Below are 26,714 nucleotides of genomic sequence, written 5' to 3'. Positions count from 1 at the left end.
GGTCAAATAGATAATTGTAACAACATTTTGCTGCATTTTCTTCAGAATCAAATCATCATATAAAATAGCAGAAGATACATCACTTAAGATGAGTCCTAGAGCAAAGCGATCCAAGCTGTATGCCATAGATAAAGAGAATGAAGCTTCAGACTATGTGGTTCCTGTGTTCAGAGGACGGTACGTATGCCTTATGGTTATTCTTGTGTTCAGCTATATAATCCCAATGACTTTTAGATCACACCTGTTCTGTACTGTTTACTGTGAATGTCATCCTATGACACATACAATGTCACAGCCCTGCAGAGAGAAGCTCTCTATTCTCTTCCTGTAGCACTAAAGCTGGGTTATGTTACAGGTCATGTATTCTTGTACTAATTTAAGGATGCATCCACATAACAACAAAACACTTTATAATGAATGGATTGCAGATGTATTGTTTAAATTTACTCTTTTTTTAAATCTTACAAGTCTAGTAACATTTTATTAACTAAGAAATGACAATAGGGAGACCCCAAGATCATCATAAATTGTCAATGGTTTACCATTTTAGACTGTATTCATTGTATGACACTTCTAAACCTAACTCATTTCATAACGTGTCACCTTCTGCTGGCAATCTGCAGACCTAAGTGCTCAAATGTAATAGGAGAACTGTAGGGAGGATTGTGTGTAGGGGATGTTGAGAGAAGTCCATAGGTTTAGAATAATTAAAAAAATAAACATTAATTGGCTTTTTTAGCAAATTTTAACAGTAGTTTTTTTTTTTTTACTAAAATAATCACTTGAAGCAGGAGCAATGCTTGTCCAGTAAGGTGTCATGGCTCAGGCATTTTTCATTCAGAATGATGTCGTAATATGGCTCTGCGTAGGATAACACTTCATGGAGGAAATGCTTTTATGCAAAGTACTCTGTGTTCGGGTTAAATGTAGTCTTTTGGCTGCTGTAGCTGTAGTTGCATTAATGTTTGTACTGGATCAGTTAACTCCCCCAAATGTGGGCAATGTGGGAGACAAGATGTTTGGAGTGTAGAAAGGTACTAGACAGAATATACATGAGCACAAATAAACATGAGCACAAATTTATACCCTACAGAATTTGTTTGAACTCCTAAAATGTAAGGTGAAAGATAAATAAAATAAGTGCAGACCATTCTAGGTGCATCTCATAGGCACTGCATAGTTTGGTCCTCAAAACTGTATAACGTTACAGAACAATGACTGCAACCTGGCAATATACTGTTATTATTACTGGTAATATCATTACTCATTTAAATAGTTCTACAGTCTATGCAGTGCTTTATAAAAGATATACATCAAACATATCAATAGGACAAATACTGTAGTACAAGAAGCAAAGAATATATTGACCCTGACTGACTTGACCTTACAATTTAATAGTAAAGCAACACTTTGGCAATGAACTGATATCACATATTATTTGTTTTTCTTACAGACATGAGTATGTTAGTGGAATTACAGATACAGAGGAAGAAAGAATTAAAGAGACAGCTGGATATATTGCTCATAGGAACCTGTTTGCTGCTGAGGAGGGATATAGCCTGTCCAAAAAAGCTTCTTCATCAGCATCAGCAATATCAACAGCATCAGCATATTCTGAGGCCTATCAAAAGAAATCCAGAAATGTATCCATACGAGAAAAAGCAGAACGTCTTGCTCTTAAGAAAACGGTAATGGAAAAAAAGAGTATATACATTAAACACTAAAATCATAATCAGTGTAATGCTGCTGGGTTTACCAAGTGGTGTTGGCTCTAGAACTATGCAGGCATCACTGAATGGGAGATCAACCATCCACAGTTCAATCTCTAGAAGAACCCTAGTTAAGTGGAACTAAAAGAATCCATGATCAGTCTGGTCATTATTGAAGAAAAGGACAAGCAATGTCCCTTCTGCAGGAATACCTCCTGCCTACCTTATTACTCTGGATGTCTACCAAAAGCTGAGCTGCACTTGCACAGCATCGACCAAGCTTCCCCTGCTCATGCTGGGAATGTATTAACTCACAAACACTCATTACATTTTACACACAGATGAAGGCAGAGATGGGAGTAATATTTTATGTACTAGAGAACATAAGAGAATTCAAAAGGATATGACAGGTCAATGAGCATTCACGCTTGCTTGAGTAAATGAGACAGACCAATGTAAAATATGAGAGTACGAAAGCTCCTCAAAACAAAGAGAATAGTGCACTAAGGCATCATTCAAAATTAATTACAAAGCTTTTTGCAAGGTTTGAATTATGTGTAAGAAAGTGATGCTCTGAATAATGAAATCAGAGCAGATAGGAATTAGTGGGCCACAGTGCACATTTATATCTTCTGTAAAACTGCATGGCATTTGAAATCTATCTTTGGAAACAGTTACAGTGTTACATTGCACAGCTGTTGAGCAATTCCAAGCTACAGTCTTTAAATATGTTTTATCCCAGGCATTTATGTATGTGAATATTTCTGTAATAAATCTGCTGCAGGAAGCCAAGCAGGTTATAGAGTACTTAATAAACTATATTTGCACCTAATGTAGACCTACATTTAGAAAAACAAAAAATCAGGAGGTAATGCTATTTGACAAAAGACATAAAATGTCTTTTTTGTCCAAAATAAAGCCCTGGCTCCCAGTGTCTTGGTGTTATAGCTGCACTGTGTGCCAGGGCCATAGTGCATATGCAGGAGTTGCATTATCAATGGCATTCCAAAGCCATCAGGTACACTGTGCCATCAGCGATGGGGATGGCACCTTCTGAGGATGCGGTGACGGCAGCCCCCTGAACCTGTCATTGCTACAGGGCAGCTGCATACACATTGCAGTACGTTGGTGCCATATTCTACAAGTATATTGTTGCTCTCGACCGACCAAGCAGCTGACCCAATTAATATTCACTTTGAACATTTAAAAAGAAAGTGAATAGAATTCAAATTGCATGTACCTGATTGTTTCTACACGGTACACAGCTTGTGTGCTGTAGATAGATATTTACCAACACATCTGATCTATCTACAGCAGATAACCCAAAAAAAATTGGTATCTTAAGGTCAGTTGTGTGATAAATTCCTTTGACTTTTCACTTCAAATCTGATTGTTTCATCAGAGTGAAAATCAGATCAGAACTAAAAAAATGTCTATGTGTACCAGCCTTAACAGCAAAAACTTTTTTTTTAGATTTGCAAGTTAGAACCACCATCAGATTTGTGTTTCTGTCTTTGCCCCTGTCAATCTAAGGGCTGTATTTATAAATTATTCTTCCAGGTAATTTGTCTAAAATTTGCCCTTGTCCCTATAAAACAATCATTCATTCTTCATCCTAATGGCCAGTCAAATGTGCACAGCTGTCACATTAGGAAATGAATAGGAAACAAACAAATATTATGAGTGAAATGACAGAGGAATAATTTATAAATAGGGCCCTAAATGTCCTGTTACCAAGAATAAAAAGGGAAGGTACCTTATGGATAGGATAGAATTACCAAAATGTTGTGCTCACTTTATTCATCTTTATTTGTTATTGACATATTTTCACAAATCATTAATTCTGCATATTATTGCCATCAAATGTAACTTGCTGTATTCCAGATAGATGACACTGAAGAGTTTCACAAAAAGATAAATGAAGACACACTGCTACACCCTCCCGTCTACATCATTAAACCTCGTTCACACACCATTTGGGAGACACAGACTGTAAAATTTCATTGCACAGTGAGTGGATGGCCAGAGCCAAGAGTCACATGGTATGTTCCAAATGGGCGCTGATACCACCAAATTTGCCTTAATGTTTTTGTTCCTTGGAAATTTATTTTTTTGTCCTGTGTTGAATTAAACCTGTAGTTCAGTCAATAGATTGCTAAACCAAGTCCCCATATTCCATATATGATGAATGAATAACCCCTTTGTTTACTTCAATGCTATTGAATGCGACCATTGTATAAGATAGGTTCATACGTGACTCATTCCTGTCTACTGTGTCTTTTATACAGGTATAAGAATAACGTTCCTATCAATGTTCAAGCTCATCCTGATAAATACAAAATTGAAGGTTCATATGGTCTTCACTCATTGGAGATTTATAAGTGAGTACCAAGAAAAGATCAACTTGTCTCTGTAACATACAAGGGAAAGAAAAAACAATCTTGAATGTTATGGGCCCCTGTGTTTGTACTGTTGCCTATTAGGTATTATTGTTAGTTAAGGCACATGTGCAATGTTACATTGTGATGCACATTCTAGTACACAGATTATAAAAGATTAACAGATTTGTTTTCCCACAGACTGCTGTCACCTCTCAATTACTTACACTGCCAGAATAAATGTATCCTATGTTTATCATTGATTCCATGGAAAACTTTGCACCTTACATGTAGTCATCTATGATAAGGGTGCCAAGACAAACCAAAAGTCTTACAGTGGCAGTGGAAGCTTTGGCATTTGACAGCTGAATGGCAGGGATGGGGATAAATATTAATTTAGGTAAAGGCCGATGCTTCTTTCTAGGCCTAGGACCAACAGGGCTCAGTAGGGATACAGGGATTGCTTTCATGTACAGACAGATATGCAACATCAGTTACCAGTCCTTTGCCAAGATGCAACCATTGTTCAGTTCAGGCACTAATGTGATTTGCTTATTTGATATTTTTTTTTAAAATGAGAATGCTACTCTAGTTTTTTGGTGTGCTTTATGTATTAGCCCTGTGCATATAATTAAAATACTCAACGTATAATGTTAGCATGTCAGCAGATTACATTGCAATTGTCACATGGGCAGGGAATGTAATAGTATCTGTTCTAGTGTAAATGCGATGCTTCCAAATAGGCTAAGTGGGCTGCCAAAAGTATTCTACCTTTTTTACTGTAGTGTCTGGAATTTTTGCATATTACCTATTTAAAAATTTATGTAATCATTATCCTATACATATATTATATATTATCCTATTTTCAGTTTCCTCTAAATGTTTTCAGTATAGTCTTCCATTTTGTAACATCGAGCTCTGTTTATAAAACAGGGAATCAGACATCCTTATTGGGAATCCTCCAGATCCCTGTGTTTCAATAGCAGTAATTGATTTTCACCAGGGAATATTGTTTTTTTTTTAATGTATTTTTAAACAAATAGGCGAGTTCCCATCCTGTTTGTCTGATTAACAGTTGGCAATGGGTACTAAAAATCTAATTACTTTGGTAATAATACTAGCATATATTCTAGAATGTTATAGTAAATAAATACAATAACATTTATTTTTTATTATATTTCAGTGATTTGGATATATAAATGAAATTTAGAGAGGAATTAGGAATTTCATGTAAATGGCAGATTGTAGTTCTTTGTGGTGAGTTACACCACTATATATGGTGGGGTAATTTACTAAAGACTTTTCCTTGTACAATGGATTATTTTGGGTGAATGTTCACTTTGTTTCACCTCATTTACTTTTAAATTAAGTGAAAAGTCACTATAAAAGTGAACATGATTTACACTTTTTGAACTTGTTAAAGCCTGACACTACTGTTAGTCACATTTAAGAAATTTTTTTCTATTACCACATTGTAAGTGTTATTTATTACTAGTTGTTTTGTTATCTTATCCTGTGTGCATGTAGGTAGCGCTCTCATTTTATTATTCATTTTTGCTATGTATATGTTCACTTTTCAGTAATATTAGCTTGTTAATGAAGACTTTATGTACATTTGTATTTTTATCTGGACGTATTACTTGATACAGTGCTTACAATTACTTACTACTGAGTTCATAATGATATATATCATAAAATGTTTAGTTAAAATTAATTTTTATTAATTATTGATAATAACTGTCCTTTGTCAGATAAGAAAAGTTTAAATATTAAGATTTGTTTAAAGCCGAAACAGGGCTCATATAGTGTACTTCTTGGCTTAGGGCACAATATCCCATTAAGGGGAAAGGGAAGCATTGGGACAAGCAAGATGATTTAAACTGTGCTTTTTCAACATCAACATGCATATATCAAAATGGGAATTAAAAAAATAGAGCTTTGTCTTCCTCATATAATTGGCTGTTCAAGTGCACACCGGTCTTTTGAAGTATATACTTGATAACATCTGACATATGTACTTTTCTGATTTTACAAGAAATTTCAACATTTTACTTTTTATTTTTTTATTTTTTTTGAGCTATCAAAAGATTAAAATACTTTGGTGCAACATAATGTACATGAATTGGTGCAGCATAATAAACATTTATTAGCTATTTCTTATCTTTCCACAACTCATGGGTCATCTTTCCTTTAATTAGAAGGTGATTGCAGTCAATCCTAAATGGATGCCAAATATTTCTGTTTATATAAAGCTGTGTATGGCCAAGAATGTGATGTATTTTAATATTGGGAAGTAATTCCAGTATACTCAGTCTATCAGCATTTAACTCTTGTAATGTACATGGGTGGTAATATGGGATTGATGTGATCTTTACATGTGATAATCCTAAATTATGTACAATATAATATGGAACTCAAATTCCTTTTTAACTTTTCATAACCTAACCAAAGACCAGACACAATATTCTTCTTAAGTGGAACATCACTTTGTACTCTACACAAAACATCAAACATATGTTTGATGTTTTGTGTAGAGTACAGAATGATTAGAACCTGTACCAGTTTTTTTTTTTTTTTTGCTTTCTTTGTTACCAATAAGGAGATTTGTGCAGACTGATTGTTGTTTTTTGGATAGGGGTGTGAATACCCCATCATTGGGTACCTAGATAAGCAAAAGGTCCTAATGAGGAAACCTGTTATAATGAGAGTTGTTAAAATTAAGATATCCCATTACTTTAGGGAGGGTTCCTTAATCACTGTTGGACTTATGGAACAAAGGAGCAAATCTCTCTCTAGTGGAAACAGTAGCAATTAAAAACAAACAAGCAATAAAAAAACTTGCTGTCACTTTTTCTTATGCAGAACATATTTATATGAACATAAAACTTATCAGGCTCTCCCTATGAACTAAGAACCAAAAATACAGACCTACATCTTCATAGTCTACGTTCATTCTACTTTCCTTTACAGAGAATGCATCTAGTAAAAGGGTTAACTGGTGATAAAAATCATATAGAAGAATATTATTTTTTTATGACCATGCAGCCAATGAGCACAGGAGGGCCATTGAGGCCCCTTTACCTATGTACAAAAGATCAGAGTCCTTTTTTATACATTTTAGCTAAATTTACAAGGAGAGAACAGAAGAGGCGTGTAGCACCACACACCATGTATGAAACCAATTAACTTAAATCTTTCTTTAAGTTAATTATAAGTTTAAGCTCACAGGTGTAATTGTATTGTTCTTCTTTCTACAGCTGTGACTTTGAGGATACTGCTCAATACCATGCATCAGCAATGAATGTGAAAGGAGAGAATTCCGCATATGCTTCTCTTGTTGTGAAGAGTAAGTTTTTTTCAATTCAATACCTTTGCTTATAGATATTTAATTTTGCTGAGTTTTTCATTTATTGTTTGTTGGTTTCTAACAGGATATAAAGGAGAACTGGATGTGACACCTTTAACAATTCCAAAAAGCGAGCCATTCAGCTGTAAGTAGAAATCAGTTATTTTCCTGTAGAGTAAAAAGCTGGGGTATCAAAACAGTTTCTGGGGATGCTGAAATGTGCAACTACTTTGTTGTTGGGGGGGAAAAACGTTAAATGTAGCATTTGTAGCATTTGTCTAAACTTTGCCATGTGAATGTATGAGGTAACTGATTACTGGTTCTTTGCACCATTTTCTCTTTGTAGTTGTTATTACTCCATATGGATTTGCTTCCAAGTTCGATATTAACTTTATTGACCCATTTGGAGTTTCCTTTGGAAAAGAAGGTGATACACTGAGTCTGGGTTCCACAGTTGTTGTCCACCCACAAATAAAACGGTTCCAGCCAGAAATCCAGTGGTACCGAAATGGTAGGAAACATTTTTTTACTTTATGAATCCTATACTATCGTATGGCTCTGAAGAGATTCCCTGTTCTTATACAGACTATTTTTGCAGTATAACATGTACTACTGACACATTTGCACTTCAGTCTTATTGGATCTATAATATCAATACCATCACTTTTACACTACAGTTTCCAATTATATTACCTAGAACATATTTTTTTCACCTTCTACATAACTACTACTCAGTCTCCTTTTCTTGATGAACTGTCCACTCATCTCTCACTGCTTCTCTTCTTTTATGGTCCAGTGCTCTTATTAAACATCTTTATTTCCCCTCTTAAATCTAGGCAGCTCATTTCCTACTCTCCCATTCTACACTTGTATAACCCAGTAATATCTCATTTCTCTGGGCTCTATAACTGCATGGTTCAATGTTCCATCCAAATACTGTAACCCCAAATTCAATCCTTAATAGACCTTGCCTTTACTAAACTTGTTGTAATGCATGTTCAGTCCATGAATCATCTTTTCTGAATAACTTCAACAGCATGTTATACTTTTACAAGAATTATTTAGGCCCCACTTCCCACATTTCAGTTTTATGCTTGTTGTGCATCTCAATATAGCAAAAGGGTAACCCAAAACTCCTCTGGCTACTATAATCAAGTAAGCCCCCCTGGTAAATAGATGCCCAAATACTAGTTAATGAATGCATAACCAGTATAAAAATAGTTGATTTTTCCCTAACATATTTATCTAGTTACCACTGTGCACTCATCTACCAGCAAAACTATTATTATCCACATTTAGCTGGGGTTGCTCCCTAACATCTGTCAGTCAATGGGTGCTCTATCTGAGTGCTCTAATTAGCTAGTGATTTTTGGGAAGTACTCCTGGCTGATGCCAGCACATAGATTTAACAAATAATGGACATCCCCACACAATGTTCAATGTTTTTTACATTCTTACATTTATTCTAAAAAAATGTCTACCTACGTAAACAACATCTACAACAGCTTATAAGTGATGTCAGTTTCTGATCACAAATGATCATTTTAGGTTTATATTTTCTAGTTATTCCTCAGATCCAAATCTCACTTTATTCCTTTCTTCTGTCTTCTCCTACTGTTCATTGATGCCGGTGTTATTTTGCCTGGATCTCTTAAAACCACAGAGACAATTTCTGCCTTCGCTTGCAAGGGATATTGCTTACAATTTGTTCTATATATATGTATATATATATATATATATATATATATATATATATATATATATATATATATATATATATATATATATATATAAATATTTATATAAATTTTGTTCCTCATCTGGTTTTACTTGAGACTGTTTTGCCACATGTTTTACAGTACAACCCTTTCTTTGCCTAATAAAACATAGTTAACATTAACATAAAGATTACCTATCGTGTGGAACATAATGTGATGTGTATTTTGTCCTTTGTTGTGTTTAGGAGTTCTGGTTACCCCTAATAAATGGGTCAGCACGCACTGGAGTGGAGAACATGCCTCCCTGACTCTCAGACATCTCAATAAGGAAGATGAAGGCCTGTACACATTGAGAGTGGTAATGGGAGAGTACTATGATCAATACAGTGCCTATGTGTTTGTCAGGGGTAAGAGATTTTTCCTTTTATTAGGTACGGTATATAAATATTATTTTGCACATTACCATGGTTGTGTAATTATCCATTAGGTATTGACCTAATCAATTAGCAGCCAATCAGGTATCAAGCCAAGGACATCTTTGAATATTTTTGAGTGTTTGAGATCTTCTCAAAGTGAATGATGGGTTGGTCAACAGATTGTGATGGCCACTCAAGAACTTTCACCCTTATCAGCAGCAGCTACTGAAGGCCTGATTTGCCACGGCCACATTCAGTGAGCAGATCCCCTGCACTAGAGGTTAAATAACTTCTAGTGCCCCGGGATCGCAGTGGATTCTCAGGACTGCAGTCATTTTTGCAGCCCTGAGAATCCTGTTTGCGATCCCCAGCACTAGAAGTTAAATGGGGACAAGTCTGCCCTTTCAAAACTTCTAGTGCTCCCTGATTGGCTGAGAAAAGCTTTCAGCCAAACAGAGAGCACTAGAAGTTTTAAATGGGGAGACCTGTCCCCATTTAACCTCTAGTGCCAGGGATCGCACACTTAGCTGATCAATAAATGCAGCTGGCACATTCATTGATCAACACAGCCCGCAATCTTTTTTTTTTTTTTATTTAGGCTCGATCGGCGAATTTTCACCGGCTATTCTCGCTTACAATATCGATAAGCGAGAACGGCCGAATTCGCTGAAAAATCGAGTTTTAAAAACTCACTTGCTCATCCCTATTTGTCACATTGGAAAGTCTAATAATTTCTAATTTTATGCTGCATTTACCCTGCAATCACTTTTGACTAATTCCATGTGGGGCTGTAACTCACTCACATTCAATACATAGATGCACCTCAATGCTTTACAGTAAGGATGGTTCTCTTCTATCTTTAAAAGCCTTGTTGACTCTTCTAAACACTTCTCCAGATGCTGTTTTATGTATTGTGAGATGTCTGTTTTCTGGAATTTCTAGTGCAAAAAAAACTATTGTTTTACAAATGTTGCCAGGAAAATGTATATCTATTACCACAAGTATATATCCCAAAATTCTGGGAATGTTTTAGAATTGTATTAGGTGTTTTTATTGGGAAATTTCAATCCAGTCTTGGATACAAAACAGGTTCCTGATGTCTCCCTGTATTCTGAAGTGAGGGGAATTACCATCTTAGGTGTTTATTAATAAAGCAGTAAATCTGATGGAGAATCTTCCAGGTTCACGTGTTTCATTGGCAGTATTTGTTTTTCTAGGGATTTCACCAGGGAATGTTTCAGTGACGGTCATATTTACTGCTTTATAAATAGACCCCTTAGTTGTCACCAGAACATTTGCTTCCAATAAAAGTTTCCTCCTCACCCTCTCATGGCAACTCTAAAAGTAAACTTAATTTTTGTCTCAAAGACAGTGGTCACTATGGTATAAAAAGGAGGAAAATGTAGCAGGAAAAATTGGCAAAAAATAAAAAACTGAGTTAACTTTTTTTTTAAAATGATACTGACAAATGTTTTTATCTATGCAAATATATTTGTTAAATGAACCCTTGCTTGGCAGTAAGTACAAGCACAAAAAGCCTAAGAATGCAGTGACACCTCCCTGCAATGCCATGCTACTGTCATCTGTCAGACAGAAGCGCTGAAATGTTAACATAACTATATGTGTCGTCAATCTGTTAGCCAGAACACATGATACCCTCACCAGCTCACAATGGTGCCATTAGGTCTCTGGCCTTTAATATTATTTTGATTTGGAAAGATATGCAATAGTAATGAGTAGTTGCATAATATCTATTGTTAAAGGTAACAGGAAAATATTTGTGCCACTTGTTGCCTGGTTTTATAATTGAATAAAGTGTTGCTTCTCCTCAGTAGAGGTGGTGGGATCACATTTCAAGTAGTGTGGGGACAGAATTAATCTCCATGTCAGCTGTTACAGGGAGCAGCTGATGGTCTGGCAGACAAACGGCACAGGAGTGCCTGGCATTCTTGGCTATAAGTGAAGGTTCCAAAACGACACCTATGCTAAGTTCAGCAGTACATATGAAAAGGCAACCTTCACCACAAAGACACAAATAGATACACTTTCAAATCGTCTGGGCAAGAATACTCAATGCATATAAGAAATTGTAAAAGAACAAAAGGTTGGCCTGTTTGAAAGATAAGAACAGCTGCTTTGGTGCACATTTTCTATTTCTCAATGGAAGGCATGGCTCTAAAGTCAACAGCATGTTTAGTACATTGGAGGAATGTATAACACTCATTGCATTCAGTCCAATACAAAGTCTGGGTGTTGGCTCCCAACAGTGCCCTAAACTCCCCCAGAGCCTAAATCATCGTTGGCTTCAACACAATTACTGTTAAGGTGGTCTCCTATTGATCCCAGATCAATTTTCCCTCTTTCTGATTGCTTCTGTTTACAGCGCTGGAAGAGTATGTAACACACACAATTTAATGTGTGGTTAGATCATTCTCAAAACTTTATTGTTTGCACACAGTTTATATAACAGTTCAAAGGCATGATCAGTGCATGATCAAATAACTACAGACAATTAGCAGACATGACAGATGTCCTTGGTTCTCTTAGAACAAGATATTTTAAAGTAACAATTTTATGGAAGTAGGGAGGAAAGGAAGAATTTCAAGGCAAAAAGGGGGGAAGCAGAAGTCAGTTTACTGATAAGAAGAGTACAACTAGTTTCAACATCAACAATTCAATAATCTACAAAACATACCAAAAGTACAAAAAAAAAAAAAAATAACTTCAAGACTCAGCAAAATTGATCAGCTCCTTTCACTCACCTTATTCAATTTTTTTGAACAGAAAAGGAAACATAATCCATCGTACAAAAACTTCAGTTATCCTTTAACAGTAGAATAAGAGTTTTTGCATGTTTATTACCATTAATGATTGGCAGATTGTTGGCTGAGATGCTAATTTAACATCCTTGGTCCCTACATGTTAGATAAGTTACCCAGAAAAAACATGACACAGCTTTTTTTATGCACAAAGAAACAAGGAATAATAGCTAGACAAATTCCTTCAACATTAACTGTAACGGTACTGACATGTCAATAAACTATGATTGAAATTATTTCTTGCCATACTAGTGTAAAACTCCTATTTCCTTTTAAAGATTTCCATGTGAATGATATGGACTGCTCTGTACTGGGGAAACCAACTGCCTGATTGTGTAGGACATATTTCTGGTCTGTTCTTAAACCAGTGCAGTGTTGTTCTCTTATTTTCTTATTCTCTACACTAGATGCTGAGGCAGAAGTACCCGGAGCTCCAGCTGCACCACTAGATGTTGAATGTCTTGATGCTAACAAGGACTACGTAATTGTCTCTTGGAAACAGCCAGCTGTGGATGGTGGAAGCCAAATACTGGGATATTTCATTGACAGGTTAATAATGCTAATATTTATAAATACTTATAGTTCCATTCCCACAGGTACCTATTACGCTGCCCATGGATAGTATAAGAGATGGGTGCATGTTTTGTAGTTGTTTTTTATTATACACACACACACATATATATATATATATATATATATATATATATTAGTACCTGTGATCCTGCAAATCAAATTATATCAGCATGAAATTACAATAATAAAACATCTGCCTATAATTACTGTATATACAGTGTAATATTTCATGTTTATTATTCCCCCAAGATGTGAAGTTGGCACCAGCCACTGGACCCAGTGTAATGACACACCTGTAAAGTTTGCCCGCTTCCCAGTGACAGGATTAATTGAAGGACGATCCTACATTTTCCGTGTGAGAGCTGTAAATAAAACTGGAATCAGCAGACCTTCCAGAGTGTCAGAGCCAGCAGCAGCTCTGGATCCTGCTGACCGAGCTAGAATCAGAAGTAAGACATATATCTAAAGATAACTCACATTGTCTCCTGTGCAAGTACTAAAAATAAAAAAAATCATAGGTGGCAATGGCACACTAAATGCTTGGCCCACTAGTGAAGAGGGACTGCTTGAAGAGAGCCAAGCCTAATGAAAATATTGTGTGATGATATGAAAATAGTGAGTTATAAATAGCAAGTAGACATTGGGCTATGTATTACTTGGCAGGCAAAATAATTCATGATAAGGACATGTAGCCTGAATTCTTCTCAAGTAGGCGTTGAAAGCAAAATATATTAGAGGAATGAAAAATCTGGTGCATGGTAGACAACTTTGAGTTGGTGGGGATGAAAAACCTTTTTATGAAATGTGTAAATTATACAGCAATTGAACACCAAACACATTTTAATGGGAAAGGAAATTTGTCATCTATACATATAGAATGGATCATGAAGGATGAGAAATACAAATGGGAGAAAAGAAGAAGAGACTAACAATAGTAAGGGAAAAAAAGATGGAAAAGGATGGACTGGGAGGAGAATTAAAGGGAAAAGTGCTGGAAAGTATGAATGAGATGAAGCTTAAATAAACTAAAGTTTAACCTATAACAAAAAAATTCAGGTATAGAAAATTCGGACATATGTTTAGATCAATCAGTTAACCTTTTTTCACTCCTATTTTTTTCTAGGTCGTCCCTCTGCTCCATGGACTGGACAAATAATTGTAACTGAAGAAGAACCTACAGGTGAGGATATTGATTTTTATAAATTGTTTGCAAATAGATTTGACATTCAAGAAGGGATTTTTGTATATTGGAAGCAGCTCTGAAAAGTGTGGTCTACTAACATTGCACTTAGGTTATGTTCACATTGGCCATGAGGTATGGCAGGGAACCGCTGTCTCTGGGGAGATGCTATTTGTAGATTATAGCTGCAGTAACATAGAAAATGAAGGAGGGCAGAATGAACAGAGGTGGCAATGAGTGGTTCAGTACTGCCTGGTGCTGTTTACTGCAAAATATGCAAATGCAGCAGTGTGTATAGCCAAGTGGCTGGTAAGGAGAGCTGGGGGCCACACAGGAACACCTGCTTCCCCAGCAAGTCTGAACCTACCCACAAAGTGAGAGACTACAGTAGGGGTCAAACTGACACCTATGAGCATTACACTTACTTGCTGTTGTTGAATGCATATTTTTTATGTACATATCTGATGCTCTGTTTACCTTCAGTTAAAGGAGTCTTTCAATCCCTCCGCAAAAATATCAATTTTAATATTAATTTTTGGAAAAATATATAGCATGTCCAATATAGTTTTTTTTTATTTGTAGTGCTTGATATGCAGGAATCCACCATTTGCATGTGAAATGCTCACATACCAAAGCCCATTTAGTAACATTTAAAGGGTCCCCATGCCTTTTTCAGACACATAAACTGCAGGACATGGATGTGGGTGGGTTTGTCATATCTTATCAAATCTTAATAAGGAGGAACAAGGCAAAAACAAGCTCTGATGCCAGGATACAGTATAATATTTCCCTATTCTGGGCAAAGTAAACGGGATAAAACTAACTAACTCTCCTGTGTACACGGGATAAAACTAACAGTTTATAGAACCAACAGCTACAGAATGGCTAACTCCTAATGGCAAAACAGATTGGGTATGAACATGAGTATAATAATATTACTGTATATGTTGTAAACAAATATTGATTAACTGAGCCCAACATATCCCTTTAATTATGGGCACGTACCAGTCACCTAAGTGCTATGGTTATTTAAAGTATTGCCTAATGCTAAGTAACATTAGCACTTTTATTATTATGCTCAATAATTATGAACATTGGTTGGAAGCCTTGAGCAGTATATTCTTTATTGTCAACATTGCTAAACCAGACCTACTTGTGCTGACATGGCATTAGTTCTACCAACAGAAGTTGCTGAAAAATTAAATGAATTTCATGCAGGCACTGCAACTGCATTTAACTCACATATCAGTCATTGAGGTTTCCTAATATAAAAGTACATGCTAGAGGTCACAGTTAGCATGTATCTAAGCAGATGACAACATCTTACAAGGAAACTATTATTATTATTATTATTACTACTACTACACAGTATTTATATAGCACCAACATATTATGCAGCGCTGTACAAAGTCCAGTAATGTCACTATCTGTTCCTCAAAAGGGCTCACAATCTAAAGACTTTACATGTTTTATTCCATTTACATATAATTGTGCTTTTAATGTTTGTTAGTTTTTCATTGCTGGATTTTTCTTTTGAATTTCATGCATACAATATCTATTTTACATATGAATATTTAATGTATGAGAAATGATTTCTGAGTATAAATCATCTAAAGTGACAGCACAGCAGAAGCTTGCTGCCTTCAGACTTGTCTTGCTACAATGATACTTTAGAGGGAGCTATATGATTAAGGAATATTCCCTTTGACTTATTCCCTGGCATGGAGAAGTTTCAGATGTTTCTTTTTATATAACGATAGTTCAGCTGGAGTTAGGCAGTACTAAATTCTACTTGCTGCCTGAAAAATGTAAACCAAAATAAAGAAATGCACTATTTCATGTTTGTCTGACTGTACTTCTATTTATACTCCAAGTCCTAACCATTATGAAAAAAGCAGATAAAGTTTTAAGAGGTTTTAATAAGGTAAAAGGTGTCAAGCATTTCATATTGGAAAATCAGTTTATACATAATTTCCTTTTCCTTTGTAAATTATTTACATTCTGTATAACATTTTCATTCTGGAAAGGCAGAACAATGAATTGTCATGTAGATAGAGATTTTTGGAAATAGAAGCATTGTGAAACAGGAGTGCTAACAAATTAGTTACTGTGACATTTCCTTTATTTACGAATTCTTGTGTCTGTCATCTGCAGAGGGGGTTATACCTGGACCACCATCTGATCTAACTGTGACTGAAGCCACCAAAAACTATGTGGTGCTGAGCTGGAAGCCACCAGGTCTACGTGGTCATGAAGGTGTTATGTACTATGTGGAGAAGGTGATATCCTATTTGTACACATTGTACTAGAATGAGGGAATTGATGGTTTAGCACATTGTGTCTTAAGAAAATATATATGCTTACCTCCCAAATGTTTTTTTTTTTTGTTGTGGCATCCCCCATATGGTAATGAAAAATTTGGTTCCCCGGCACTAGTTCAGTGGGGGCGGCTTGAGTTTTTTGCACCACTAGGATTCATGTAAAGCCTGCATCACTACTTTCTTGACATAGACATAGTACCTAAGTCATATTAAGGTTACATTGTGTATTTTTTGTGTGCATGCATGAGATTTCATTGCTGTGCATTAGAAGAGATAGGCATGTCCAAACTGGAAGACTGGCAGAGAAATGGATAGGAACAATGCCCATACATGAGATCACATACCTATACACAAGTAGGTGGCTGCAAAAAAATGTGTTGGTGTTCCATCAAAATACCCTATTTATCAAACTGTCCTACCTAGAAGCCAGAGCTTCTGCCAGATAGCTGTGGGTTAGTGTTAGGGGTTAAATTTTGGGTAGTTTAGCTTCTACTAGGTTAGACAATAGGGTTGGGAGTTAAGATTAGGCACTGGGAAAGGGGGTTAGGTTTAGGCACTAAGAAGAAGGGCTTAAGATTAGGCACCAAGAAAAATCATTTAGGTTAGACACCAGGAAGGAAAGTTTATTGTTGTACAATAAAATTGGATTTTAGCACTGGAGGCATGATATCTCTTCGTAGTAGGCAATTTCATCAGAACTTTGGCATTTTAGAGTAGATAACTTCATTGAGGGGCATCTTCCTTTAGGTTATGAGGCCATAAAAGGACTGACAGGTAAGCAGCAATAACTTTTTATTTAAAATTAATTTGTACAGTACAGGTGTGCTCTGAAGATAGAGGGAAAGATAATACAAATTTAAGCAAGAAGTCCTCCTGGAAGTAACATAAACAATTGAAAAAAACCCTATGAAATGTATGCAAAATGCTACATTAAACATGTGTTCCCACTGGCTTCCATTGTAAGTGAACACAGGCTAAAAAGATCCAGGGGATATTTTGGAAACAATGAGCCAGTATGACTAGGCTGTTTATAAGCTTATAAAACATGCCAGTATGAAGAAAGGCCTTTAGTTTGATTTTTTGTACAAGGTATACATTTCTCACTGACCATGAAAGGTATTCTGTAACTTTGTAATTTCACTTATATAACAATTATTCTTTCCAGTTTACTTTTGCAATTCATAGGGAGGGTTTAAAACTACTGTACATAAGTTTTTATGTTATACACAGGTTCACCTTCAGAAAAATATGTTAAATATACACTTTAACTAAATTGCAGCCATAATATTTCAAATAATAATTGCATTGCAGAGTGTGGCTGGCACAGAGAATTGGCAGAGAGTCAATACAGAGATCCCAGTCAAGTCTCCACGGTTCGCTCTGTTTGATCTGGCTGAAGGAAAGTCCTACAGCTTCAGAGTGCGTTCCTGCAATTCTGCCGGTGTCGGAGAGCCCTCGGAAGCTACAGAGTCTACAGTTGTAGGTGACAAACTTGGTAAGTGTGCTAAACAAATCAAATACAGGATTACCTTGAGCAAGAATATTATGTCACAATTTGTATTTGTACATTTGTAATGAGCATTAAAAGTGTAAAATATATGGACACACTCTTGACCTATGTATCTCCTGAGTTCTTGTGTATCTATGCATTTTCTAGATATCCCTAAGGCTCCCAGTAATATTGTACCCACAAGAAATACAGACACTTCGGTGGTTGTTACATGGTCAGAATCTAAGGATTCCAGAGAGTTGGTGGGATACTATGTTGAGGCCAGCATCGCAGGATCGGGCCAATGGGAACCATGCAACAATAACCCAGTGAAAGGCTGCAGGTAAGATAATTACATATTTCATGGTAGATTTCAGCGGGTCATATTTGCAAATAACGCAGTGAATTCCAGACACAAGTCACATAGTTTATGTACATACAGTTACAAGGTGGAGGAAGCCTCTCAACACCAGTATTCAAGTATAGGGATAAATATAAATAGAAAGCAATGCTTTTTTTTTTTTTTTTTTTTGGACACACTTTTTATTTATTAAGTAAATATGAAATATTGCGAATTGATATTTTGTATTCTCTTCTTAAACCAGCAATTGGAGCTTATTGTTTTACTTATTTACTTTGTTTCTTTTGTTGTAAAAAGCCTTAAACTTTTTTTTTTAAAAAACCTACAATTCTCTGGGAATCAATTGGCAGTATTAAATGTTTTCTTGTAAAAAAAATAATTGCATATATTGTAGATCAGGGGTGTCAAACTCAAATACACAGAGGGCCAAAATTAAAAACTTGGGCCAACCTTGAAGTTTATTGAAAAAATTGAGGAAATTTTTCCTTCTTAATATATATAAACTCTTTTCATATGGAAACAAAGAGGTTTTGCTTCACATTCATTCTGGAACAAGCCTATAATAGAGAAAGAAGCATTTTTTTTTTTTAAAGTTTATTTAGGAAACAATCTTATTCCTCCTCTATTTGTAACCTTCTGAGTTAAATTTCAATGGTGACCTTTTTGTACAGGCTAACAATAATAATAACAATATTATTCTATGAAAATCCAACCATTCAAGTCCATGCCTTGGAGTAGCAAGGAAAAGTACTACTGAGGGGGAATGCTGGAAATGCCATACACAGCCAATGCGGAGCTAAATCTTATGAGTGGGCCGCCGCTGGAACTCCCTCTTCATTGAAGTAGCACCGCTACTAAAATTCACAGCATTATTTCCGTCTATAAAACAGTCCAATGCGGGGCCACACATAGGCAAAGAGCCCGCTGGTCTATAGACGCGAGTGATGCCCGGAATTGAAGTAGCAGTAGCTGGCGGGCCAGCTGCAGTTCATATTTAGGATTCCTTTGGGGGCCCAGAAATGTGATAATTAGAGTCATTGGGCATATATTAAGGTCTAAATATCATGTTTAACATTTACATATATACTTATTTAAAATTATTATTAGTTTATTTCACAGAATTTATTAAATACCTCACAGGATGCTGCTCTAATAATAAATTGTAAATAAAAATCCATAAAGTTACTATACGTATGCAGACAAAATGTATACTATCTCTACATAATTTAGTTTATAAATAGATTTGGGTATCAAAAAATCAAATTACATAAGTTATTTACTTAGTATCAGGTAAGCTTGGGGAAATATACTTCTATCTTTACAATTTATAAATTGACAATAGAATACACAAATGTACATTTTAACTTTTTTTATACAAAAAACACAATTTAATGCTGTATAAGTTTGCATGATTTAGATGAGTACATGTTATTTGTCTGCTATGCACAGATTTATTTGTCATGGCCTTATCACCGGTGAAAATTACATCTTCCGGGTCCGTGCTGTGAATGCAGCAGGACTCAGTGACTACTCCTCTGATTCTGAGGCGATTCAAGTCAAAGCTGCCATTGGTAAGTCACAACAACTACAATTTCCAAAAGCAATTTTCTTCTTTATGTTTCCATTTGCTTTTCTCATAATATCTATAATGATTTTTTAAATAAATCATTGCTATTGCTTTGCAGTATCACCAACATCACCATTTCAGATACTGATTTCCTACCTGTTATTTTTTTAATACTCCATCACAATCCAGTCACTGTTAATTCTTGATGTTACCTCTGTACACATTCCACCACCTCTCCTTGTATTTTATATTACCCACCATAGCAGGGCACCATCTCCTCATCCTTTGGTATCCATGTGGATGGTAATCCAGGCTTTTTACTTCTGTTTGTACACTGTTACCGTACTGTACTTACCCATAATCTTGTTTCTAATCAACACAGTTGCATGTTTTTAACATTGTTCACCACAGTGCATGAGACTCATATGAACATGTTTGTTATGAAGTTCATTTACTGTTTCTTGTATTTTGTGCTGCATTGCAGACATATTTAAAAAGAACAAACACAGTACTTTAGTACTTTCAGCAAGTGAATTTTGATAGGGAATGTTTGGGATTGTGGAACACAGGCTTCTCTTTTCCATAACATAACAGTGGAGATATATTTTGTAGTCCCAGAGAGCAATTGAAAAATTGCTATTTGATAACAGTTTATATAGAAGAGCCGTTCTGTGCTCCTCTTGGTCTCAGTTTTAATGTATAAGTGTATGTATGGGTTAAAAAATGACTTCCTGTCACTGGATAGTGAAATGTGGAATAGGTATTGTAGGTCTTTGCAAACAATGTGAAAACAGAATCTGCAGGATATACATATAAGGCTTTTTTGATCAATAAGGTCATCATAAAGACCATAGTGGCTGATAGCAAAAATCAGGTGGCTACTTCCTGTTTCCAGGAGCAGAACACAGTACCAGGATAAAAAGACCATAGTTCCAGCAGATGGTGCAGAACATAGGATCATTTTTTGATTAGTCCTCTACTTCTGCTCATGTGTTCTTACATATGGAAGTATGCCTGAATTCTGCACCAACCTATATACCCAGCCTAAGTACCACAGTAAGGTAATTTCTTAGAAACTATTGCTGGTAATGATATTCTGATAATGCAACAGGAAATTATTGCATTATGTGCCTTATAGCTCTGCAGGTTTTCCAGTATACCAAGCATATGGAATGTTCATAGATTGATTATATGGGTAATATAGCCTTTATGAAATCCTAGCATCTGTGTTTATCATGTCACTTCATGCAGGTATTATCATGTGTTCATTCAGGTGTGTTCAGTATTTGCCAGATGGACTGGGAATTATAATCATACTGCAAATATAACTTTAGGAAATAGTATAACTGCCTTAAATATATTAGGTAGATCCTGTTAAAGTTTTACAAAGTATGCAGTTTATTAACTGGTGATAGAAAAGTGTATGTTAATTCAATGCCGCACAAATACAAGGCCATCACTCATAAATACAAGTGATCACTCATAAAACTAATTTTCAGTCTGTGCGATGCTGATAAGTATTTCTTCAATTAATGTCTGCATCCATTTGACCCTTCTATAATTTTAATATATTTCTCTTCTTTGTCATCAGCAAAATATGTGCATGTTTATTGTGTTCTTTGTTGCTTTGTTCAAGACACCGAGCAAAGGGAGGAACTTTTAAAGCATTAACTCATTTCTCCATTGCTCACTGTCTCTTTTATGAACAACTGAATGTACAATACATTAACAATATCTTTGTTATCTTCTGGATGCTGTAGGGGGAGGATTGCCACATGGTGCGTGCCCTGATCTGAGTGTTATTGCTGACGGACTAACAGACTCCCCTGCATGCCGGGAAGTCAGGCATGAGTCCACACAGCATTCCCCCACCACAGCTGCATTGTCAGATAGCAGTGCTAATCCCCAAAACACCTCAGCCAGTACATGCGGTATACCTGGACCTTCAGGAGTAAGTAATATAAGTGCCAGTAGTGAGTCCTTGGCTCCCCCACAGTCAACACAAAATGGAGATCCTGAGCAGCAAAGTAAGTTTGACAACATGGACTTCTGAAAACTTCCTGTGTGAGCCATGAGCAACCAGTCATTAGCAGCACGGGAAACAACTGCTAATCATTCTTCCTCATGTCACTGATGTCATTCATCATCCTAATTATAACAGAAATAAATGCACGAGTCTACTGGCACCATCTAAGCATGAAAACAAAATTCATGAAGGATGTAGCAAAATGTCAAAATACTGGCAATAGATAAAAATATAATATATAGTGAAGTGAGCAGTGATTACTTGGCACAAATGTATCAGTATGTACCAGTAACAGTAACAGTTGGTTTTAATTAGAAAACACCAGCCCAACTCTATTGGTATGGAATATCAGTAATAATATCTTTTAATGTTAATACACAGAAGGTTGGAACAGAGCTGACCGGTCTTTACTTATTCAGACTGATGTCAAAAAACAAAAATAATACATTTCCCTATACACCAACCCAGCCTTTGCAACCTTTCTAACATGGTGGATGCCTTGAAATAACTTTAAGGTCTTAGGAAACCCTTGACAATATCCATAGCTCACAGTACATTAGCTTAGTGATCAGTAGGTAGAATGCCTTTTACATCGCTGGCTATTAGGAAGAATGTCATCCTTACATATAGCCAAAGAGTTTATCCATGTAAGGGGTAACTGACCTGAGAGGTACACATTGCTCAGTTTTCAAGGAACCCCTAGCAACCCTTTTTCTAATGAAGACAAACAAAAAATAAATAATTTAGGTTTTACTGTATGTCCATATGTTAGCAGAGCTGGAAGGATTATTCCTCTACTTTGCCTTCAGTAAATTATAATCTATCCAGAGCCCATTTTTGGAAACCTAGAACTTTGAAAATATTTGGTGCATATTTTTTTCACAAAATTACACACTGTTTACAGATTATATTTTCACCTTTCATGACACTCAGTCTATGATTATCTGCCCCAAGTGTATCTAATATTCTATTATTGTATGATTATTTAACTCTACCAGTTAAATAATCACTCACATATTCACTTTAGAGCCACTTTAGGGAGAAGCCAATTCATTTGCAAGAATGGTACTGGAAGAAAAATGGAAAATCAGAAATCCATACAATTGTTCCAGCTTTATGAACATAAGCACCTAGAACCCAGACCTCAAGCGGTAAGGCCACAGTATAGTGCATTATGATTAATAAATAGGTAAAAGTCAGATATCAGCTTTAGTTTAAATCATTGAAAGACGATTGATGGTTCCAGATTCCTGCAATTTTGCACAATGTTCGTTGACTGACAAAAGAAAACCACATCCTTTAAAATATATTTAACAGCCTTCACATAAATCTCACATGTAGAAATAGGAAATAGCCTCAGGAAATTCAGAACAGCCCCTTTGTAATAATGCAACTATTAAAGCAGGCCTGTTTGACATCTCAATAAATCTGGCATATATACCCTTAAGCGCCTCTTTAGCCTAAAGTTTATGATAGACCTTGTGTACAGAAATAAGTTCTAAATATGTGTATGGGTATCTGGTAACCCTAAATAATCAACAGATCCTGAAATAGAAATTTGGGATAATCAAATTTACATCTTCATGAATAAAGAAGTGTTGCATGTCAAATCTGTATTTTGTGATTACATAACTAACTAGTATATTAGTTGCACTTTGTGACTGTTTGGGGTTTTGGAGCACATGTGTGATGTTAAACATTGTGAACACAAATTTCCTAAAAATGAGCAAGTATGCATGCATTGCTCAATTCTGTATTGAAGTGAAAAACCACAATGTTGTATGTTATGTTTGTACTAAACTTATTACAAATAAAATGAAGGTTAAAAACACGGGTGTTGGTGGCACACTGTTTTAAATTTAAACTTCTTATTTGGAAACATTTTAAATGTTTAGTCAAGCATGTAAATGTGTATGGAGGAGCGAATACACGGGGGCCAGATATCCCCAGGGTTGGTCTCATCTTGGATATAGCAACAAACGGCTAAAAAATTCTAACCTGGCTTATAGTTCCCCCAAGGATCAGCTGGGGTATTTTTACCCACGCATTGATCAAGCTCAGGTTAGCATACATGGATTCATCTTTTACCCCGTATGTTGTACATTGAGCATCTCTCATAATAATAATTTCATTTATCAGAAATGAATGGTCAATAGGCAATCTATATGAATAACCAATAGACCAAAGTAAAATTTATGTATGTTTATAATTGTTGACTTGAATCTGCATCTAATTTCCCAGTGTGTTGTACAATTTGAACCTAGAGGAGATTCTAAAGTGCCAATTTCCTAGACTTCCAGTATACTCAAACAATTTTATTGCTAGCACTTGTAATAATTTATTATAAAACAACCTTTATTAAAAATCAATGACACATAAATGACATATTCACAGTCTGTGAGTTGCAATGTGATAGGTATTTCTTAAACCATATGGCACATTGATATAAAGATCTCTCGGTGTATACCTAGATAAAATTAGTCACATGTTTCTGAAAGCAATGTAAGAGGTGGGTTGGTGGTGACAGGTAAGTAGTGAAGTCACTTAAGTGATGCGTATTGCTTGCATGTTCTTCATTGCGAAGATCTGGTAAGTAAAAAGCACTGTTCACAGTATGTGCGGAAAGACTTACTCTGGTTATTCATTACACTGTTATAAGACATACTAGAGATAAATGCATCCATTTGTTTATGACCAATACTTATTTCTAGAAAACAGCTCTAGTTGTTAGATTACATAATTTACAATACAAATTTTTGGTCTTACTGTCATGTTAGATTTAACGTACAATCTTCTGATTGTACAATATGCTAGAAGTAGCAAATACAAAAACATTGGGGATGAATTGCCAAAGGAGATTTGGTTGTTCACTTAGTGAGTTATCCCCTTGCAAGGGAGTACCTAACTGTTAGGAGAGCATCTGGCCGACAACTCCGTGCTGTGTGCCATCGCAATATAAAACACTGTTTGTTCTTTCCAGCAATGTCATTTGCATCAACCAGGAGAACTAAGATAGCAGCAGCCCCAGCTTCCCTTTAGCCGTGCAGCCTGATGGATTTATGGCATCCCCAGCATCCCTTGTTAGACTGTGCATGGCTGAAGGGGATTCTAGAGGCTGATCAGCTCCCGACTCAGTCCTGTGCTGCTTTTGGCTGCTGGGACTTTAAAGTCTCCCTGCTCCCAGTCTTCTGTGCCTGTTATAGCTTTAGCTGGGCTTATCTGTGCTGGAGAGATTCTGAGTGTTTTTCTGTTGCTGACATTGGACCAACCTTTGCTTGTGACCCCAACTCTGCTTGTGCCTTTTCCTTTGTACCTAGTTTGGTGGACTGATCTCCTGTGTTTGACTTTGGCTTAGTTCTGGATTCCCTGGTAATTCTGTACTTTGTATCTGTGGTCTCCTGGTCATCTGCCGGCCTATTTCCAGACACCATCCCTTGCGCAGTAAGTCCTGGGGGCATCCGAGTGCTGGGAGACGTAACCAGTCTCCAGAGGCTGAGCGGGGGCTGACGACTGCGGTGTTAGATTGGGGGACTGGTGTCTGGGGAATACTGGTACTGACCAGGGCCTTACACTTACTATATATTCTCAAAAAAATAGTGTTAGATTGTTGTCAGCAGAGCTTCACCTTATTAACGAGTGAAGTATACCTTGCAAGAGATATACTAAGTGAACAGCCTGCATTTTCTAGCAATTAAACCCCATTGTTTTTTATGTAATCACTACATTATGTCTCCAGACGTGTTTTGCAATACATGTATACTTCAAGTTGTTTTATAACAAAACTAATGAATAACTATACAAATCTTTGAATCAGGTAAGTTTTTATTGTTTTCCCACAGTATTAAACACCGGTGCAATGAATTATGCTGGTCATTTTACTGCAGTACACCCTGTTTGTGCTTCACTGGACTTTATATGGGTAGATTACTTAATTATCCTAATATGAGCTTAAATGCAACAAGAAAGAACATCATAGTAATTTACAGAGATTGCATGGTCCTGAATACCTATTCAAATGAAGTGTACTCTGCAATCTCCTGTGATTCTACAGAATACAAAAAATGTAATGTAATGTAGGTAGGGAAGCTCAAATGTAGATGAACTGCACTATAATGATGACCAGGGTGAGCCTAATACAAATATTGTTTTTTAAACATAACTGATCGCAGATTGACTGGATGAAACCCAAATCATACATTCTCCTAAACTGCTTAAATTACCAAGATCAGTAAGCACACTCCTATATTATGTGTTAATCTCTGTTTGTAGGTAGTTAGGGTAGGTAGACAGGGTGAAATTTGTATGTAAGTTTTAATTGTGTCACTGGTAGCTTTCTCAGCTACTACACACATATTGTTGGTAAAATACCTTCTCGGGAAATTATTTATAGGATCCTAATGAAACTCTCATCTGAATGGTGCCCTTCATACCTGTAAATGTTGAGCCCAAACAGTTTTTTAGAAATAGAATGGGGAAGCATAAGGACACCTGTTAGAAATATATTATTGTCCTTCCCTAGGGTGATACATACACACTTTTAGTCCTTGTTCATTGGTTGTAGTTTGGGAAATTTTAAAAAGAAGGTTTTATATATTTTGTTTGCATGGCGGGTTTTGAGCAACCATAAAAGTTAATCAGAAGCCATTTAGAAGCCAGGAGGGTGGGATAATGAAAATGGAAGATATGGTATACAATGCAAACAAGATCATACAGATCTCTTGCCTGGTGCAAATCATTATATCTGCATCTCCCTTGTCCTTTATTTCCCAGGAAGTAAGCTTCCTTCCTGCTAAATGAAATTTAGGCAGAGT

The 26,714-nt window shown here is 36.0% G+C and overlaps 1 protein-coding gene across 6 annotated transcripts in view; it reads left to right on the top strand.

The window, feature by feature from the left end:
• MYOM1 (myomesin 1) overlaps positions 1–26,714 on the top strand; it is an 85,714-nt gene that overhangs the window by 20,696 nt on the left and 38,304 nt on the right. For 4 of the 6 annotated variants that reach the window (XM_072411370.1, XM_072411366.1, XM_072411367.1 and 1 more), the window contains 16 exons: positions 46–177; positions 1,454–1,688; positions 3,594–3,751; positions 3,998–4,090; positions 7,345–7,433; positions 7,519–7,578; positions 7,780–7,944; positions 9,397–9,558; positions 12,794–12,935; positions 13,209–13,408; positions 14,083–14,139; positions 16,294–16,418; positions 17,772–17,955; positions 18,118–18,292; positions 19,760–19,881; positions 21,638–21,655. In XM_072411370.1, coding sequence (XP_072267471.1) covers positions 46–177; positions 1,454–1,688; positions 3,594–3,751; positions 3,998–4,090; positions 7,345–7,433; positions 7,519–7,578; positions 7,780–7,944; positions 9,397–9,558; positions 12,794–12,935; positions 13,209–13,408; positions 14,083–14,139; positions 16,294–16,418; positions 17,772–17,955; positions 18,118–18,292; positions 19,760–19,881; positions 21,638–21,655 — 2,117 coding nt within the window. The remainder of the gene's footprint in view (positions 1–45; positions 178–1,453; positions 1,689–3,593; positions 3,752–3,997; positions 4,091–7,344; positions 7,434–7,518; positions 7,579–7,779; positions 7,945–9,396; positions 9,559–12,793; positions 12,936–13,208; positions 13,409–14,082; positions 14,140–16,293; positions 16,419–17,771; positions 17,956–18,117; positions 18,293–19,759; positions 19,882–21,637; positions 21,656–26,714) is intronic. The other 2 variants (XM_072411368.1, XM_072411372.1) reach the window with 1 other exon arrangement.

This window comes from Pyxicephalus adspersus, chromosome 5 (assembly GCF_032062135.1).
Source record: "Pyxicephalus adspersus chromosome 5, UCB_Pads_2.0, whole genome shotgun sequence".
Taxonomy (NCBI): Eukaryota; Metazoa; Chordata; class Amphibia; order Anura; family Pyxicephalidae; genus Pyxicephalus; species Pyxicephalus adspersus.
Note: the sequence above shows the minus strand (reverse complement) of the source record. Positions and strands in the feature narration are given on the sequence as shown.